The 20,205-nt window shown below is 39.7% G+C and overlaps 1 protein-coding gene across 1 annotated transcript in view; it reads right to left on the minus strand.

Annotated features, from left to right (window-relative positions):
* Positions 1-20,205, minus strand: part of UTRN (utrophin) — a 445,898-nt gene that overhangs the window by 323,830 nt on the left and 101,863 nt on the right. Inside the window, exons 5-13 of the mRNA XM_081094315.1 lie at positions 15,696-15,788; positions 14,434-14,511; positions 14,012-14,104; positions 11,282-11,454; positions 8,782-8,897; positions 7,937-8,097; positions 3,161-3,364; positions 2,074-2,255; positions 1,143-1,293 (exon numbers count right to left, since the gene is read on the minus strand). Of these exons, the coding sequence (XP_080950441.1) occupies positions 1,143-1,293; positions 2,074-2,255; positions 3,161-3,364; positions 7,937-8,097; positions 8,782-8,897; positions 11,282-11,454; positions 14,012-14,104; positions 14,434-14,511; positions 15,696-15,788 (1,251 nt within the window). The remainder of the gene's footprint in view (positions 1-1,142; positions 1,294-2,073; positions 2,256-3,160; positions 3,365-7,936; positions 8,098-8,781; positions 8,898-11,281; positions 11,455-14,011; positions 14,105-14,433; positions 14,512-15,695; positions 15,789-20,205) is intronic.

Consider the following 20,205-nt stretch of genomic DNA (forward strand, 5'->3'; position numbering starts at 1 on the left):
CACAGGCCAGGCTGAGGGACCCCCCCCCCCCCCCGGGCACAAATTTTTGTGCACCGGGCCTCTAGTGTAGCATAAATGAGTTGAATGTCTATATTAGGAATTAAGTTAAGAATGTAGAATTGGTAAATCAAAGAAGTCCCAAATTTAACTATACCAAGATCATTTTCTCTAGTGCAGCATAACATAAAGCGAGAGATAAGTAGGTAATATTTGATAGTCGGAAGCTATTCTGAATAGCTACCCGGGAAAGCAGTTAAGGACACAGATGACTTCCATTCTCACCCCTTCCACAGGAAGAGCATGGCAAGTGCTAAGATGTATATATACAGGTAATTTATTTAAACACTACTAACAGTGCTGTCAAATGCCTTTGAGTTGCATTTAAAGTATCCCTAAAGCTTTATTTACCAGTTATCCAGATATTTCATTGAAAAATCAGATTATTCAGATTACCTGAAAAGGAGCTATTTGCTCTACCTTGCCTTGACTATGAAAAGTTTTCTCCTTAATTTGTGATCAAATTAAATTGGCCACCAAATTTTGATTCTTCACCTAGTGCCAGATACTTTTCCAGATCGGAATAGCTTTCCTCAAAGGGTAAGATACAGATAAATCTGAGGGTTTGCTTCTTTTCACGGCCTTGATGCTCACACACTAGGGTTCTTAACCACTTACAGGTCCAAAACAACCCTTGAGAATCTTAGGAAAGCATAGAGCAGTGGTTCTCAACCTTGGCTGCACATTAGAATCACCTGGGAATTTTTTTGAAATCCTGATTTCTGGGCCTCATCCTCCGGAAATTCTGTTTCTTTGTTATGGGGTGGGGCCACAACATTAGTAACAAAGAAACAATTTCCGGAGGATGAGGCCCAGAAATCAGGATTTTAAAAAGAATCCCGGGTGATTCTAATGTGCAGCCAAGGTTGAGAACCACTGGGATAGAGCTTTCCTTAGGACACTATACATACCCACATAAAATTTTAGTAAAGTCACATGCCCATGGACTCCACCCTCTAAGCTGCTGATGAGCAGAGGACACGGAGAAGTGTCCCACCTCTGCACTAAGGACAGAAGCCGTGAGAAGGCCACGTGCTGCTGTTTCATATTTGATAAGGTAGAAAAGAAATGTGAGCCAGGTTTACTTTATGATCTTCTAGCAGCTTTTGCAAGGATTGTAAATCATCATCCAGGGGACAGGTCTCCATCTTCTGAATGCGTTCTTCCGTGAGCGTCAACCAGGCAGAGAGCTGCTGCAGCTGCTGCTTCTGCAACTCCATCAGCACGTCGTGCAGCCTGTGGGGAGGGACACAGCATCAGTCCCACTTGCTTTTCTCCTTTGCAAAGGCAAATGCACACAATACACACTCCTGGCAGCAAACAAACTGGGTGGGATGGGGTGGGGGGTGGGGGGCACAGAAACTCACTCCTGTCTAACCATTTAAAGCAGCACTTAATCTTTAAATATAGAAACAAGCAACAACAAAAAAATAACACACAAAAAAAACAACACTTTCATTTTCCTCCTAAATGGAATCAATTAAATGCAGTCCAAGAATGCAAATAACAGCACCCACCATTCCTATCAGAATCATTGTTTCTTCAATCAGGAATTCCTGCATATTAAATAGGTGGAAATTGCAATGGATGTAGTTTGCTCCTTAATACACAATGCAGAGGAGAAAAAAGAACCATGGGAGGCGGGGGGGGGGGGGGGGGGGTAGTACTGCTTTAAAAATGTAATAAATTGTAAATAAATACTACATAATCCTGTCTTCACATTGGGTTAATGGTTAACCAATTTTAATACTGCAAGTCAATATCTATCCATATAAAATGTCCTTTCCTTTTACCTAATTTCTGTCCTCCAACTTTTTACCTTTTAATTTGGTTAACACATCAAAGGAGAAACAAAGATCATACAAAACTCCAGCAGCATTACACAAAGAAAAGAGTCAAATTTTACAAGGCAAGCTCTGTAATTATCTTGCATTCACGGACATACAGACATTTATTTCAACGAAACTGAGCAACACACATTGTGGAATAAAGTGTTCATTCTTTGCTTCCACTCACCGGGACTGTCTGTCCATACTCTCCACCCTAAGGGCCTCCCATCTAGCATTCAGCAGGGTCATCTGCTCCTGAATTTCAAACTCCTCTTCATCGGACAGAGTCCCTTGTGTTATCAGTTGGTTTCCGGCCTGCAGGACGCTCCCCACGCTGCTCTGGTGTGCAGTCAGCTCCATCATAAAAGCCTAGAAAGGTATATCATTGTGATTTGTGAGCAGCTCATTGCAAAAAATATATAAATAAATTAATGTTTCAATATCGAGGCTGCAGAAAAAGGCAGCCATGTAGAGTGTAAATAAAGTAGACTTTGACCCAACTTTGAATATAGCAAAGAACCACTGGCCTAACTAAAAAAGGATAATCGATCAAAGAAAACAATATTACTTCTGCTAATAGTAACTATTTTTAAGTAAATGCTGATTATGATACTGAGAGATCATGACATGGAATTATGAGAAAACAGAATAAATAAAACACCATGCTCACCCAAGAGAAACTGCTGAAAGAATCTGACAACTTCTATTATTTTCAAACCAAAACAGCACATGAGACCTATCAATTAACATACTGGCACAAAACAACTACTTAATCAAAAAGAAATCTCCATATTAGCTAATCACTACAGTGCAATACACTATATCCTCAAAATAGTAGGAAATTTTCATTGTATGAAAGCATACATGAACACTGGATATGACATTTGCTTAATCATACAATAAATAAAAATAACCGCTTCCTGGGGAACATTCCAAGTCTAAAGACTTGGTGTATTTGTATTAATTAGCCACTTTGTGTTTTAACTAGAACAATACACTTCAGAAACTAGGAGTGCCGTGCATTGATTTGTGTCAGTGGCTCCACAGATTTTACAAGTTACAATAAGATTAAAATCTGAAACCTAATTCCAATGCACAGTGAGTCACCCACGCCAACTTTAAAACAAAGCCCTATTTCAATATCACGAGTCCTAAAATGTGCCGTGACCTTCCTGCAGAGCAGAACTCAGTGAGCACACATCGCAGGGCAGAGCCCCGATAAGGCACAGGCACCATGGTGGACAGGGCCCGCTCATGGGCGACAGATTATTTACTTCGTGGGTGGCAAACTGCTCCTTGACTTCCTCCACATCCTCCGAGATGTCCTCCTGCTCCTGGAACGTGTCCTCGGCAGAAAGCAGCCAGGTCAGCACGTCCTCCAGGGCTGTCTGATAGCTGTCCAGGTCCATGTCCACCTCGGTGACGGTGCTGGGGGTGTCGGCCCGGGGGCTCCCGTGCTCCTCCTCCAGCGCTGAGCTCTAGGAAAACAAAGCCAAGAGAAAACCCTCAAGCATCATGAAGATGAGAAGGTGTTCAATGGAGACACACTGTCTGGAGAGCCCTCAGGGAGGAAGAGCCCACTGTGTCTCAGACATTCAGCCAGCTCTCAGGCGCTGGGTGAGCCATGCCAGAAGCTACTCGGAAAGCATGTATGAAGTGCCGGAGGATGGCAAAGAGCACAGAAGCAGCCTGCCCTCCTGGATCCTGTGCTCACGGGGATCCCAGCATAGGTGGAAAGAGACAACCCACGAGAATCACTTCTGAACAAAAATGTAATAGCTATTGCGAAGCTAGAAATTCCATGATCCCGATAAGCCTAGGGATGCTATTTGAGTTCAGCCAGGGCTAAAATAGGAAAGGTTCACGCAGGATTGTGTTGGGCCTTAAAGGGTAAATCTCAGTTAAAGAAAAGGAGGTAAAGATTAGAACTCTGCTCTGACCCTAATGAAACTGCTTTTACTGAAATACATGTTAGCACTTTATTTTTGACCCTGAAAGGCAGCCACACATACAAGCTGCTGATGGTAATTTTTGGAGGCTGCTATCCTCTAGTTTACTTGCTAGTCTATTTTTTTTTTTAAGCCCATGGGAATAAATTTATCTCAAGCAATGGAATATTTTTATTTACCTTAGAATCTTATAACCAAATGAACTCTCTCTTTCATTCATTTGTTCCCTTTTAGAGAAAAATTTCTTTAAAATTTGCTGATAGACTATCTTCACTTAATCACGTCCCATCCACAATTTTTATATATTTCAAACATACACAAATGTAGAGGGGAAACATGAGAAATTCTCATGGATTTGACAGCTACGATTTGTTAACAGTCCCTTTCAGATTTGGTATTGGTCCCCCACCACGCAATTGAAAAGGCTTTGCCAATGTCACCAAACACCTTCCCACTGACAAATCCACTCTTCTAGCAAGATCTTTAGGGTGATCATGTTATTAACCAACAAACTAGAACATTTTTATAAAAACGGTGCTATTACAACACACATAAACCAGAACTGTCCCAAGCAAACCTAGAGATCTGGTCACCCTCTCTCTTACTTAAACTCTCAACCCCACTCCATGGCTGACTTCCCACCCCCCTGAAGCCCTCCTTTCTCTACCTCAGTAACACCACTTTGGTCTTCCTCCTGATTCCGCAGCCAATCTGTAAGTCATGAATCTCCTTAAAATTAAGTCTGGGCCCTTTTTTCTTAACTCGGTGTACTTGCTCTGAGAGGTTTCATTCATTCCCATTGGGTTTAAAGAACCATCTATATCCCACAGACATTTGCCTTTTTATTTCTGAACCCAAACTCCAGACTCCTGTGTCCAGCTACCCTAGCATCTTCACATCATTGTGAAAGGCATATCAGACCATGTCTATACTTACCCTTTTTTTTCCCCCCCAAACTTATTCTTCCTCATGCTTTTCCATTTTCCTACGTGGCTCCTTCATGCACTAAGCTTCTCCAGCCAAGAACCAGGGAGCCAGCCTTGGATTCTCTTTTTCTTTCACCTCTCATGTTTAATATGTGAGCAATTCCTACCTTCAAAATGCGTCTCCAAGCCATCCAGACCTTTCCATCTCCACAACCAGCATCGTCTGTCCCCAGGACTACAACAGCCTGCTCACCTGCTAACCAGTATCTCACTTCCCGTTGCCACCCGCACTGCCACCCCTACAACCCCTTCTCACTCGGCCTCCAGAATGATCCCTGACAATATAATCACATCGCAAGACATCCCCACTTAAAATCTTTCCCTGCTTTCCCAGTGCTACAAGATGCAATTTAAAATTCTTAACATAGTTTACAAAAATACTGTGACAGCAAAAAACGGAGTGAGTGAGTGTGTAGGGTTGGATTTCAATAAGTTAATGGGGGAAGACTTCCCTGAAAAAGTCCCATTGACACTGAGGAAAGATTGGAAGCTTGCCATGCAAACAGTGGGTGGAGGAGCATTTCATAGAGAGAAACCCACGTGTAGAAGAGTCTTGGGGAAGGAGAGGAAACAGTCCACACGACTGCAGTGCGGTGGCCGGAGATGAATTGTGGAGGGAGGCTGGGTGTTGTAAAGGACAAGAGAAGACGAGTCTTCGATTAGCATGAGGGCTGCAACAGAAAGGAAACATGCACCAGGCACATTTTGGAGAAAGAATCACATAGAACCCAGTCAACTGTATGCAGGAGTTAAAAAAATGAATCCGTGAGCGCACAGATGAAACACTGGATACCAAAGACAGAGAAGGGAAAATGAGTTAAGTTCCGGACTTCATGTTCTGAAACTGTAGACACAAAATAGCCCTGGGGAACTTTGAGTAGCAAACCTCTCTGCTCTAATGAGGCTATCTGAGACTAGGAAACTTAGTGAGTGACCAGCCAGAGGTCGCTGAGATAAGCACTAGGATCTAGGGAGGTGGGAGATAGATGGAAGGCACTGTCTGGATGCAAATGTCCAGAAGGTATTAGTTAAAACACAAGAGGAGACTTTCAACCGAGACATTAAAGAGAAATGCAAGAACTATTTGCTGACCACCTACTGCTCTGCAGCACATTTGTGGAAAGACACAGCGAGAGAGGAAGGCTGGCTATTAGTGTTCATTGCAAAGTATCGGATGGCAAGCTCTGTCAAACAGTAAATGATTAAAAGTGGACCACATTTTATTTCGTTAATTATCTTAATTCAATCTCTAAGGCACTAATGAAAGCATGCAAATGAAGAGGTTCGGGTTAATGCACCTGCTCTTAATCAAACAGAAAATAGGTTCTACAATTCTTATCATGCCACCCTGAGCCCTACACAGACGCGATCATTTTATCTACACCTCATGAAAGGCAAATGAAATCTTTCTTTTTAAGAGAGAATGGCCTTAACTATAAGAAGTAAAATACCCCAGCTTTCTAACAAAAGAAGCCCAATTCAATAAACAAATAACTCAAACCAAAAAGCAAGCTCAGCAGATTATCTGAGCCACTTAAAAGGGCACATCATTAACACAGGATAATAATTTCACCACTAGAGACAAATGCTTCCCAGCTATAAAAATTACAGCTTTTCCTCAATTTCACTTGACTTTCAAAACTAAAAAAAAAAAAGAGCCCTAGGATCACAATTTGGCCCCATCTCTTGCCTCTTTTGCTCAGTAAGTCTTTTTCTTTTTCTATACATCATACTATTTTTGAATGAAGAAGTTAAAAGGATTGGTACCTACTACTCCAAAAAAATGTGAAATAATAAGTTCTTTGAACCTTGGAAAAGGAAAAAGAAGATGACATGCCCAATTCAAGACCATTATCATCATATGAGAATTAACGAACATTTTTACAAAGGAATTTGTTGAGTGAGAATGAACACCAAAACAAATTAAGAAGGAGAAATTATAGTAATGGTAGCTGCTGCTTATGGAGTGCTTATTAATATTATTTTAGACACTCTGAGTTGCTTATCATTATAAAGTGGGTGATTTTATCCAGATTTTACAGATAAAACTGTGGTTGAGAGGGAAAGTAACCAATCCACAACAAGTAGTGACAGGAATATAATTTCAGCTTCAAAGTCCATGCTTCTGCCTCTCTAAAATATATTTCTTATCATTTTGAAATTCATGTCCATCTCTTGGTTGCTGAAATGTTGGACTGAACGAGTTTTTAAGGTCTTACCCAACTGTTAAGATTCTCTCATTTTACGAATTAAGAGGACCAGTTACATTGAAACAGAGTAAGATAAAATATGTATTAATTCAAGGCAGGATAATCCAGGAAGAAAAATTCATGACTTTATTTTAAAAAACTAATCTTTATCCTATTGAATTATAAATCTTTAAGTGAAAAACCCACCGAGTAACATATTGTCAATTATTCCTTCTAAATGAAAGAGAAAATAAACCTTGTATTTTGATAGCCCTTATGAAAATATAATGGTAAAAATCCTTTTGCTAAAGACAAAATGAAAAGAAAACTAGTACTTAGAACAAAGCTAGGCTGACATGAGAGAAACCACCTTCAACACAAAATGGCACTGATGGAAGATGGGGACCAAATGATGGAACAACATTGCTTCTGAAGCATGTCATGCAGCAGTATCATCACAGCTGTGGGCCCCCTTATGGTGTGAAACAGTATATTTCCTTCTTAAGAAATCAGTTGAGTTATGGTTTTCCGTTACACACATGTGACACGTGACAGCATGCTAACTGATAAATTGAACTTCTAAGGTGTACGCAAGTGGACAAGCCAAGATGTTCTCAGTCAAGAAAAAAAAAATCCCCTGCCCTGGCCAGTGTGGCTCAGCTGGTGGAGCGTTGGCCCTATGCACCAAGCAGTGGCCAGTTTGATTCTCGGTTAGGGCACATGCCCAGGTTTTGGGCTTAGTCCCCAGTAGGAGGCAGCTGATCAATGTTTCTCTCTCTCTCTCTCTCCCTTCCTCTCTCTCTCAAATTAATAAAAACATTAAAAAAAAAAAGGAAAGAAAAATAATCACCTAAAAGTGTTTTTATCTGGTACCAAAGAGATAACAAATACGGCCAGTCAAACATTTCAATAAAATTTACCTTTACCTGTATATTAATATCCCCTTCTTCACATTCTCTCTTGTATTTCCTTGGGAGAGTCTCTACTTCACGGATGGCATCTATGGTGACTTGCTGAGGTAGCACCTCAAACAAAGATGTTAAATACATAATTATGGATTTCTTGTCAGGAAGCTGAACAGCAACATCTAAAAGAGGAAGGAAATAAAGACCAGCTGAAATTAGATGTCCAAAATATGTGAACAGCTCAGTGGGAGATATAAAATAACTATCCTCAGCACCCATAAACAATACTATTATATAATTTTTGCAGTACCATAGCTCAGTAAGTTTCTGTTTCATATAATGATAGATGAGACAAAGGCAAGGACACTTTCTTAATTTTGTTCGGTATCCCATTTCTTTAAATTCTTCCCTAAAAGCTTCTCCCAAATGCTCAAGATAAGCTGACATTTAAGATAATGCCAGATTTTATTAATATTATAAAAATAACTCTAGAATTAAATTCCACAACATTTGTAACTAAAGTTTTCACATCACATACAAGAAGCATATATAAAAATGCATTTCAGTAAAATAAACCAAATACTGAATTGGTTATCTAATAATTATATTTTCCTAAAACTTTAACTCCTCTGGGGCATCAAATAACTATTCTCCAATGATGTAATTAAATTTCCTCCTAAAGGACCCTACAAATTGTTAAGTCCAAAAGTCCAAATAACTTGCACCATGTTTCAAAAGGAAGAACACTGCTCAGTTCTCATAATTCCTTTTGAAAAAAAGAACACCACCACAACAAAAAACACTGCTCTTCAAGTGTCCAAAATTGTGCAGCAAAATCAAGATTAAAAATAAGCACGGAACAATACCTTCAGGATCTAACAGCTTTTCAATTCCCAAGTACGTCTGGGCCTGGCCGAAGGCATGCTCAAGCCTCTCAGTGGGGGACATCCTGACAACGCTATCCCAGCTGAAGAGATCAGGTCTGAGAACACCATGCAAAGAAAACGCGATGAAAACAACACATGGGGAAACGAAGCGGTCATTGTTATAATCTAACACATTGCAGTTTTAGATTTTTTTTGTTTGTGAGTTTAAATTAAAAAGTTTAACTTTATATCCCAAAACCTTGCCAAATATATAGTATTTTAAAGTAACTTATAAAAATGAAAACAATGGATAATATATTCTAAGTTTCTTGTATTGGCTAAACATACCTATGAAATTTCCTGGAGTAATCATTAGAAGATTAAAAAGAGTATGTAATACTTCCCAAATAGTAAAAGAGAAATAAGAGGAGGACGAACCTATTAATATAAGATAAAAAAAGAAAAGAAAAGAAAAGAGGTACAGAAAAGAGAAATAAAAAGCTCAAAATAAATTGGTAAAAAAATGAAAAATTAACCTATATACATCAATTACCACCATTAATATTAATGAATTAGTTCTCTTATTGAAAGACCAATTATTAGCAGAGTGGAAAGTCCAGCTTTAATCTGTTCACAGGATATTCCTAAACCAAAGGTCCTGAGAGAGTCACCCTCGTCACCCCCTCCATATTACATTACTTGGATTTCATTTCCATCTAGATTTTCCTTTAATCCTAGAAATTGGACATTTTGTGCTTTGACTTATCCAAAAGTTGATGATTTTTTTTGCACTCTATCTGTTCTTGCATCCTAGACCCAGCTACCTCCTGGGATCGCCTCGCCCACTCCACCCGTTTCCTTTCTGACTTCATCTCCTATTACTCTCCCTACTCACGCCCTGCACCCACTGGCCTCCCCTCTTGCCTGCTACGTTTTTCTTCAGCATGTTTACCACTTCTTTATGCTACACAACTTACATTTCCTTTTCTTTCTTTCTTGTCAGCCTCCCTCTACTTGAACATAAACCCCAAGGAGATGGGGGTGTTTGCCTTTTTTCTCTGTTGTACAACCTGAGCCTAACACAGAGAAAGTACTACAAACACACTTATTGAACCAATTAAGTAATCAATGGAAAAAAGTTTGGGCTAAAACTCAAGTTTTCTGACTACAAGTCTTATCCAACTAGGAACAGAGGGTAACCTCTCTAAACTAATACAGTGAAAAAAGATTGGGTGTGGGGGTTCTCTAACCAGATTATATATATATATATATATATATATATATATATATATATATACAGCAAATATCATTGTTATTGTAAAACATTAAAAACATTCCCTTCATTTTCAAGAACAAAATATTCTGCTCACTATTACCAATTCAAATCAGTATTGTATTGAAGGACAAGGCACAAATGAACAGGGAAAAAGAAGAAGGGAGGGGAAGGGAGGGGAGGGGAGGGGAGCGGAGGGGAGGGGAGGGACTATTATAATCTATGGATGGTCTACCAAAAATATGTTTTTAAATCTACAGAAACAAATTTAAATTTTGTAAAATTTTAACAAGTTTCTAGATCTAAGATATAGAGATGTCAATTATATTTTTATATATAAACAGAGCATATACAGGAAACAAAACTTGAAACAATAAATTATTTAAAATAGCAATAAAACATGTACGAAATTTCACCTTTCACATTTAAATCCTTGATGCATCTGAAATTTATTTGTGGGTATGGTGAGGTAAAGATCCAATACGATTATTTACATATGGGTAACCAGTTGTCCCATACCATCTATTTTAATAGCAATCAGTTCAGTTGTATATCAGGATGGAGCTATTTCTGAGCCCTTTATTCTGTTAGGTTGAAGTATAGAAAATGCCATTGTTATATGTCAAAAAAACAGTCAAATACTGGCAATTTCATATGGTTCAGCCTATAATTAAATTAGTGTATTTATTTATAGCACTATAGTTTTAATTAATGTAGCTTCATAAATAGTTTTGGTTTCTGTTTGAGAAGTACTTCAGCCTGGTTCTACTGTTTCACAATTGTACTGGCTCCTCATGGGCTTTTGGTCTTTCATATAATTAGAATCTGTTTACAAATTTCATTAAAAAATCATTTTCTATAATTAACTGGGATTGCACTGAATTATAGAACTTTCCCTTTGGTACAAGAATAAATACTAGCACAATTCTTTGCATATATTTCTGGTTAGTGCTGAATGAGTGGGTCTGAACTATGTGAATCATTTTACATGTTTTAACTTATGAATGCGTAGAAGCAACCGTGGCTGCACTGTGCCATTTAAGTCCTACAGAATACACACTTGGTGGGTAGTTTTTTCCATGATATTTCTTTTCTTAATATTTTGGTAGAAGGTGTGCAGAGAGGATAGCAGGGGTAGTGGGGAGGGGCTTTAGGGAGGAGCAGTGAGGGAGGGAGAAAGGAGATACACATTTGGAAAGTCCACGTCTAAGTAGAGTCATGTCTCACTTATGTCGGTGGAGCAGGGCATTAAAGGCGAGTCCGTCTGTCCAGCTGGTGGTGAAGTTGAGGACGTTGACCTGGCTGTATGGCCTGGTGGACTGGCGCACCCAGCTCAGCAGGATCTTCTCGCTGTTTGTCTGCTGCAAGGCTGACATGATGTCCTTCATCACATCTTTCACCTGGGAGAGAAACCATGTCTGCCTCTGACTTAAAGCAGCTACTGAGATCAAGTCCTTGAATGAGGACTATTTCATTAATTAACCATATGGATCAGGTCACTGGTTATTCAATTTATTTCAAATTTTTCTTTAAACAGTGATTATTTTGAAGTACTAGGATTTAGAGGTGATTTTTTACTTCATCATTATACATTACCATACTTTCTATATCTTAACAAATACTTATATTAGATTTGGTTACAATAAACATTACTTTTATAGTCACTAAAAGAATAATATTTTAATACTATACATTTACAAAGAACTTTTGATAGGAAGAAAACTCAGTTTTGATTTTCTACAAAAGATGAGGATGCAAGGTAGACCTTTTGACTGAATGCAAAATCAAAGAATGAAGTAACTTTTCCGATTATATCAAGAACTAATATTGCACATTATTATTCTAAAGAAATACATGTGTTTTAAGAAAGTGCTCAAAGAGTGATGTGGACATGTCAAAAGGACACAAGAGCTGATTTGGGGAGGGGGGGATCAATCACATGGGCCAAATTTAGGATAATTTAAGCATCAAAATAAATAATAATAGCAAAGTTACAGGCTATTAAATACGTAAAAATCCCTGAGTGTACACTGCATGTACAATGAACGAATTAAAAAGTAGGTGGACAGACAGATAAACAAGAGTCAAGGGAAAGCTCTTCCTTACAATGTAAAAGGAACAATGACATTAGAAATTTACTATTTGCCAAGCATCATAATATTAACTGATCAGCTAACAATTATGAATGGATCTTAACCATTTGCAACATCATGGATAGAACTGGAGAGCATTATGCTAAGCGAAATAAGCCAGTCAGAGAAACATAAATATCACATGATCTCACTCATTTATAGAATATAATGAACAACATAGACTGATGAACAAAAACAGATCCAGAGACACAGAAGCATCGATCAGACTGTCAAACCTCAGAGGGAAGGTAGGGGAGGGCGGGGAGTAAGGGGGCGAGAGTAACTAAAGGACTTGTATGCATGCATATAAGCCTAACCAATGGACACAGACAACAGGGGGGTGAGGACATGAGTGGGGGGTAGGGGGACAATGGGGTGATAAGGACACATATGTAATACCTTAATCAATAAATAAAATAATAAAATAAAATAAACTAATGGGGAAGATTTGATAAGTAGCTGAATATTTACACAGTCTCAAAGTATATCTCACAAGATATTTTTTTAATAACATGGGACAGTCACGTTACAGTGGAGGCATAGGCAGATACCACATTACCCAAATGATGAAAGTTAACGCTGCCAGAACAAACCTAATGGACAGTGTGTGTTTCCTGGTGAGGTGCACCAAGAATAAATCAATATCACTTTTGCGGCATTCCTGCCCAAAATGAATAACCTGAATCTAATCATGAGAGAATATCAGCAACCCACAAAAAGAGACATTCTATAAAATAACTGTCCAGTACTCTTCAAAAATGTCAATATCATGAAACACAGAGCCTCAGAAACTATTCCAGAGTAAAGAAGATGAAAGAGACATGATAAGTAAGTTAGAACTATTAAGGTCATAGTACACATTTTATATTATGACAATATATTGTAGTTGTGTAAGAGAACTCCTTGATTTTAGGAGAACAATTTGTTTTTAGAAAATATACACTGAAGCATTTAGGCAAAGAGAAAAAGAGAGAGAAAACATAAATACAGATAATTGTTAACATTTGGGGAATATGAGTAAAGGTACCTGGAATTTCTTTGAGCTATTTTAGCAACATTTTAAAAAATATATATATTTTATTGATTTTTTACAGAGAGGAAGGGAGAAGGACAGAGAGTCAGAAACATCGATGAGAGAGGAACATCGATCAGCTGCCTTCTGCACACCCCCCACCAGGGATGTGCCCGCAACCAAGGTACATGCCCTTGACCGGAATCGAACCCGGGACCCTTCAGTCCGCAGGCTGAGGCTCCATCCACTGAGCCAAACAGGTCAGGGCTATTTTAGCAACTTTTTGATGTCTGAAATTTTTAAATTCAATATTTTAAAAAGGCATTTTCTTTTGTCTAGGCCAGGAAAATAGAGCAGTTTGTCTGTCTCTTCCATTCCAAACTGTTAGGCATTGAATGGTGTCCCCCGCAAAATTCTACGTTGAAGTCCTAACCCCCAGTACCTCGTAATGTGACTGTATTTGTAGAAAGGGTCTTGAAAGAGGTAATTAAGGTAAACATATGGGGGAGAGGGAGGGGGCCTCATCCAATATGACTGGTTTCTTGGCATAAGAAGCCAAGATTAGGGCATGACATACACAGGAGGAAGACCATGTGGGGACCAAGGGAAGAAGGACCCACAAGTCCAGGAAAGAGGCTGCAGAAAAGAAATCCTTGCTGACAATTTGATCTCAGCTGTGCAGCCTCCAGAATTGGCAGAAAATAATTTCTGTTGTCGAAGCTACCCAGTGTGTGGTGCTCTGTGATGCAGAGCTCAGAAACTAAGAACACAAATGACACATTCCAGTTTAGTAAGTGACTGAAAACGCCCCACCTGCCAGTGCAAAATGATGCTCCACAGCAAGCCCAGCGTCAGCTTGTGATTTCCATCTACAATGTCCGTTCCTCCGATATTCACCAAATCCACCTGACACGATAAAAGAAAATAAAGGTTCAGACAATTGCTCCACGGAAGCTGAGGTTTGGGATTGAGGACATCCGGACAGCCACACATGTGAATGATAAGAGAAATCAGGTAAACCTAAATCTCAAAAATGTGTTACTTGCACACTAAATCATTAAAGTAATCAGAAAAAAAGAGTGACTATCCCTTCACTCATAGAAAAAGTTCAAACTTCTCATAAGAAAAATGTTTCCATAAATGAACTGATGCCCATGCACAGAGCAGGTGGCTGGTTTCAACAATGAATAATCCCAATGGCACCCAAGAGCCCCCAGGTCACCTGACCAACTTACGTTGTTCTGATGTAAAACCTGCAGCACTCTGTTGACATTATTTAAAGCATGCACCCTTGTGGAACCACGTTCCTTCGGCTGGAAAATAAAACACAACATCAAGTGAGACAGTCCCTCCACAGCCTGACAAAAAAAAATGACATTGAGATGGACAGAGCACAGCAGCTCAGTATGGAGACCCCTCTGTGCTGGAGCTCTGGCTGCTTCTCAGGCCGCGTCGGGGCTGATGTTGCCGGTGAAAACTCCCCCACTCCAACACCGTAAGGCGGTAGTTCCCCAGCTTCCCTGGACACTGAAGCCTCCAGTGAGCTTCCCAAAACACCAAAGCCTCTTTGACTTAGTGAGCCTGGGTGCAGTAAAGGTTTGGAATTTTTAGAATTCCCTGGTGATTCCAATGCACTAAGTTTGGGGGACAAAGCTTCTTTTCTCTAAATTGGTCTGGATGAAGGGAAGTTTAGAAGTCGTATCACATCCATACTTCACTAGGGTGGACAGAGCCGGGGGGCTCGGGGGCGCTATCCCAGGTTCCAGCTAGCATTACAAGGGGGAAGGCAGGAATTGCCACCGGGGAAAGGTGATCTGGGAGGCATCTTCCTGCCTCACTGGCCAGGCAATCTTATCTGAGAGAGGGATCAGCCTCTTCCGCAGGCCTGCCCACCATCTGGAAGGCAAAAGGGAGTGTGCAGCACCCCACACTTTGGTAAGAAAGGAATTCATCTTTGGGAGTGCATCTCTCTATACCTTTTATAGTAATTCTACCTCCAGTGTTCAAGTCTGTGTTCATAAAATTGCATCCTCTTCATTAGCAGAGCTATTTCTGTGTAAGTAAACAGTACCTTGCATATAAAGTAACAGAGTGGGATTTGATGGAGAAATAAAATAATACTTTAGATTTGAATAAAAATAAATCTCATCATTTGAACAGCCTTGTTTTAATATTTGTTAAATAACATTTAACCGTGTCTCTATATGCCCTGCTATTCAAAACATTATGCCCTCTTTATGTATCCGTTCTTCTTTATCATTATCTACTGGGCTGTCTGAGAAAAATAAACATTTGAGTAATTTTATCTTTGATAAACATATAGTACCCTCCCAGAAAGTCTGAATATTGCTCTATCAAAAAGTTCATTGAAACACTTTTTTTAAACATTCGTATGTCAGCTTTTACATTTTGAGCAGCCCCAGTGGGTCCTCAAGTACTACTAAAGCTGAGAGACAGGCAACGCCTTGTCCTGGTTCTCTAGGCTGATGCCTCTTACCAGCGATGCTCCTGTGAGGCCTTCCAGAAGATCCAACAGTTTCCTTCCATCTTTGAGGTCTGTGAACATATCACTGATGGGCGGTTTCCCACTCTGCATAAGAAAGAGTAAAATACCACTTAATTCAGCAGCAAAAATTCCATACATGCCTGGCAGGCAAAGGAATGGTTTATTTTTTCTAATGATCAGCTGACTATACAACTTTGCCTTGTATCAAAAGAATAAACATAAATACAGAGAACGTTGAGATCTCATCACAAATGTTGTGAGCTGAAGGATTTAAATTGCATTATTTCTTAGAAAGGGAGCAAATAAAGCTTTGGTAGATGTCAATACCTTGACGATGGTATATAGTCCTGAGAAGGAATAATAAGAAGATACAGTAAAATTATGAGTTTCCAAACACCTGGGTACAGAGGCCAATGAAAAGTGTGCGGGTCCTTACTCCATCACTGCCCTTACACTCATGGTAGGAGACTGTCTTGTTCTATTTCCATTGTGGGAGCATGAATTTCAGCTCTTGGGTGCTATGTCTGTATTTCTAGCAATTTCATTTCTGAATGATTAACATGCTTTGGGCTCTGTGTGGAAGTTCAGTATCGGTTCAGTGTTTTCAATAATAAAGCTTATAGAATTCTTAAACTCTCTTCCTCTCATCCCTGACTGATAAATAGCATCAGCTGCCCCGAGAAACAGGCTCTGGTGTTTGAAACCAGGAGATGCCACCCCATCCCAGGCGCATCCCGTCCTGACTGTCTGTGTGATCAGACGAGTTGTGTGCAGCGGGACGATCACCACACAGAAAATCAGGAAGCTCAGCCTTAATCCCAGTTTGACCATTAATTTGCTGGTGAATCTAAGTCAGCTATTGAACCTGTTTCTGAGTCACAGATTATAGTAAAGATCAAATAATTTATACTACGTGAAGATGTCCAGAAAACTACAAAGTCCACTGTAGTAAATACTGCGTCATTCTGTCACATCAAATTTCTCCCTAATAAAAAATTTTCAGAGATTAATCATCCTAGATCCTTTCAGTAATAAAGATATTTTATAAGCAGTAATTATTTTACTTTCTTCCCTTTTTACTTTAAAAAACATATACATAAAGTCATATGAGGCAAAATTTTACTCTGAGTTTGAAATGGAGGTGGAAAACGGGAGCTATCTGAGGTTTCCTGAAACTTCACATTTATCCCCTTTTCCTCTCCTCTTCATTCATTACATTTTTTAAATGAAATGTAATTCTTATTCAACAAACGATTCTAACATGTGGCTTTTCCATATACTCTAAATACTCTAAATGAGGAGAAGTATGGCCAAGTTTTCAGCATAGAATCAGTAAAGAATAAGCTATGACTCATTTGTATGTGAAACAAAGCTGCTGTTCTCTTCCCAGTTACCATTTTTGTGAGCAGCGATGGTGTCAGGGACACATAGATGATCTCCACCGACTGCAATAACAAACAGATTTGCATGATGCAGGAGACACAGTCCAGAGGCAGAAGTATTTTGGGAGGCAGAGCAAGGGGGAGATTCCTGCACATTAAAGACCTCCTGCTGCTCTCAGGGAAAGCAAAGGGCAGAAGTGGCCTGGTCACCTGCTGCCTCTTACCTTCCCCTTCCTCCGCCAACCAAAGTGCACTTCAGCCACCTGCCACCAAATAATCAGACTCATGGAGAGGTGAACAACCTTGGTCTTAGATCGAAGAGGCAAGAATAGAGGTCAAGTTCATGGGAGAAACAAATAGGGCAATTTCAGCACAGGAAGGATTGTAGGAAATAATGATGACAAGGGAAGCTAAATAATGTCCGGGCAGCATTGAACCCTTCTCAAATTCACTTTCCATGTATAAACAAGATAATATAAAGCAGCATAATATAAAATAAAATACATGTAAATATCTGTCCGTGTTACAACTAATTATGAATGTCCATCAATGACCTCACTGTAGACGAGAAAAGCTTCCTACCCACCATATAACTTTGGGCAAAGTTACTTGGTTTTTCTGTGTTTATTTGCTCATCTATTAAAAAACTAAAATGACAGTCCCGGCCAGTGTGGCTCAGTTGGTTGGAGCACACACTGGGCACTGAAAGGCTGCCGGTTCTATCCCAGTCAGGACACATAACTAGGTTGTCGGTTCAATCCTCAATGGGGGTGCATACAGGAGGCAACTGATTGATGTTTCTCTCATACATCACTGTCTCTCTCTCTCTCTCTCTCTCTCTCCCTCCCCCTCTCCCTTCCTCCCCCGCTCCCCTTCTCTCTAAAATCTGTAAAACATATCCTTGGGTGAGAATTTAAAAAACAAAAATACAACTAAGATGACAGAAGTTCAATAAGCAATGTTGTCATTCGTCTCATAAACTCTTAACTTTAATATTTCTACTGTCATAAAGGTGCCATAAAATTTCAACAATGTCTGAAAAGATGGATAAAACAAATAAGCACTTCTTCATCCCAGGAGGAATGTAAAAGCAAGCTCTGAACCTGAGTACATGGTAGTGTCAATTCATAGACAAGTATCTTCCAGGTCCTGAATTCACGAAGGGATACATCCCATTCAAAACTAAGGAATGTGCTGATCCGAGAGCACGCCTGTGCTTTAGGTATGCACCATGCGATGGCGTAATTCTGCAGAACACTCACTGGATTCCTCCTTGAGCTCCACTGCTGCTCAATGGTGAAGTGGGGGGCGTTAATTAAGAGGTAGCATTATTTTTTCTGAATGAGACACTCTTTTCATCTCTCTCATATCCCATTCATTCATTCATCTACTGAGCAACAAATTTTGAGAAAGTTTCCCTGTGGAGCATTCTGTTGAAACAAAGATGACTGAGACCCAATCCTGCCTTTCTAGAAGTCACTCACTCAGACAAGGGCAGCCAATGCCTTTATTTTCTTTAAAAACACAAACCGTACCGTAACAACCCTTTCTTTATTGTTTCAAATCCTCAGACAAATATTGATGGCAATCAATAAGAAATATGCTTTCTGCTGTCCCCTTATCCTAGCACTTTCTCACCTCCCCCCCCCCCCCAGGATGGTACTATCAGTGTGTACTCACTCCCACCTGTTACCTTCAGAAGGACCGTGTGCAGGACGGCCAAAGAGGACAAAATACAACCTGTGAACCTCCTCCCAGAAAAGGTACCAACGCTTATACAAATCCAAAACTATGGTTCAAAATTACACAAAAGCACAGCCATGCTCACCGCACATATGGCCAACCAATACATAATACTACATATCCCCGACAAACACAATTTGTCCCAGATGTGGATTGGGAAAAAAACAGCCTAAGCCCAATAGGAAGTTCTGCCTACAACCCGGAGAGTAACAGCTGCAGGCGTGGTGATTCAGTGCACTGTGCCCTATGGCAGGGGTCAGAAAATGTCTTTTGTAAAGGTCCAGTGAGGACCCAGGTTAGGTGCTGCTGGCCAGGGGGTTGGTCTCTACTGAAACCTCTCTATTCAGTTGTAATGTGAAAACAGCCACAGTCATTACATAAACAAATAAGCTGGTCGGAATGATGACTGGGTTCCAATAAAACTTTATTTGTGGATTCTGAAATTTGAATTTCATATAACGTCTATGTGTCACAAAATATTTATTCTTCTTCTGATTTTTCACAAAAATGTAAAAATGTAAAAAACAATTTTTGCTCGTGGGCCATACCAAAACAGAGAGTGGAAGCAAGCAATGTTCTTCAACATAGTAAGAGCAATCACTCAGACATGTTCTAAGAGACTTACAGAGATTTAGGTGTATTATTTACTTGCAGTACTTGTTTCTTTATAATAGTATTTTAAGGTAAGGAAACTGAGACGTAGAGGTGACATGACGACTGAGAGTCAGAACCTGGATGGGATAACACAGAATTTGGTTCCGAACCCAGGTCCTCAAAGTCTGTGCTAAATTGTAACTAAAATTATGAGGTCACAAAACTGCAACATACAGAGAAGGAAATACTTAATCAGTTGTGAGCAGAGAACAGAGGAAGTTACGTGCCATGACTTCCCAAAGAGGGCAACATTTAAATGAACTCAAGCTCATGGCTTTCAAGCAGAGCTGGTGCTTTCACAGGCTCTAACGCGGGACCCGCCCTGAGAAACAGTTTGGGAATGTCAGAAGTCATCTTTAATAAAAATAAAAGCATTCTTCCAGACAGTTAACCTCTTATTTAGATTTTCGGTTCTTTACAAAGACATATTTGCAGAGATTTCTCTGACAGAGAGAACAGTTTAATAATTCAATCAGACAAATATTTGGCGAAAACCCCCTTTGTGCCTGGTCTTGCAAAAATGCCAAGTTCAGGTCGCCCTCCCCGTTCATATGACAGGGTTTCCATAGTTTTCCAATAAACACAAAGTAATAGAAACAATCTTGAACTTGGAGCACAGACAAGCCTTGAGTCACATTTAACCTTAAAAAATACAAATAAAAAAGGCAACAACACTGTATGATTCCAGAGACAGAAGCTGCAAGTGGCCAACTCTGGTTGCC

Source organism: Myotis nattereri (assembly GCF_964212035.1).
Source record: "Myotis nattereri genome assembly, chromosome: 6".
Classification (NCBI taxonomy): Eukaryota; Metazoa; Chordata; class Mammalia; order Chiroptera; family Vespertilionidae; genus Myotis; species Myotis nattereri.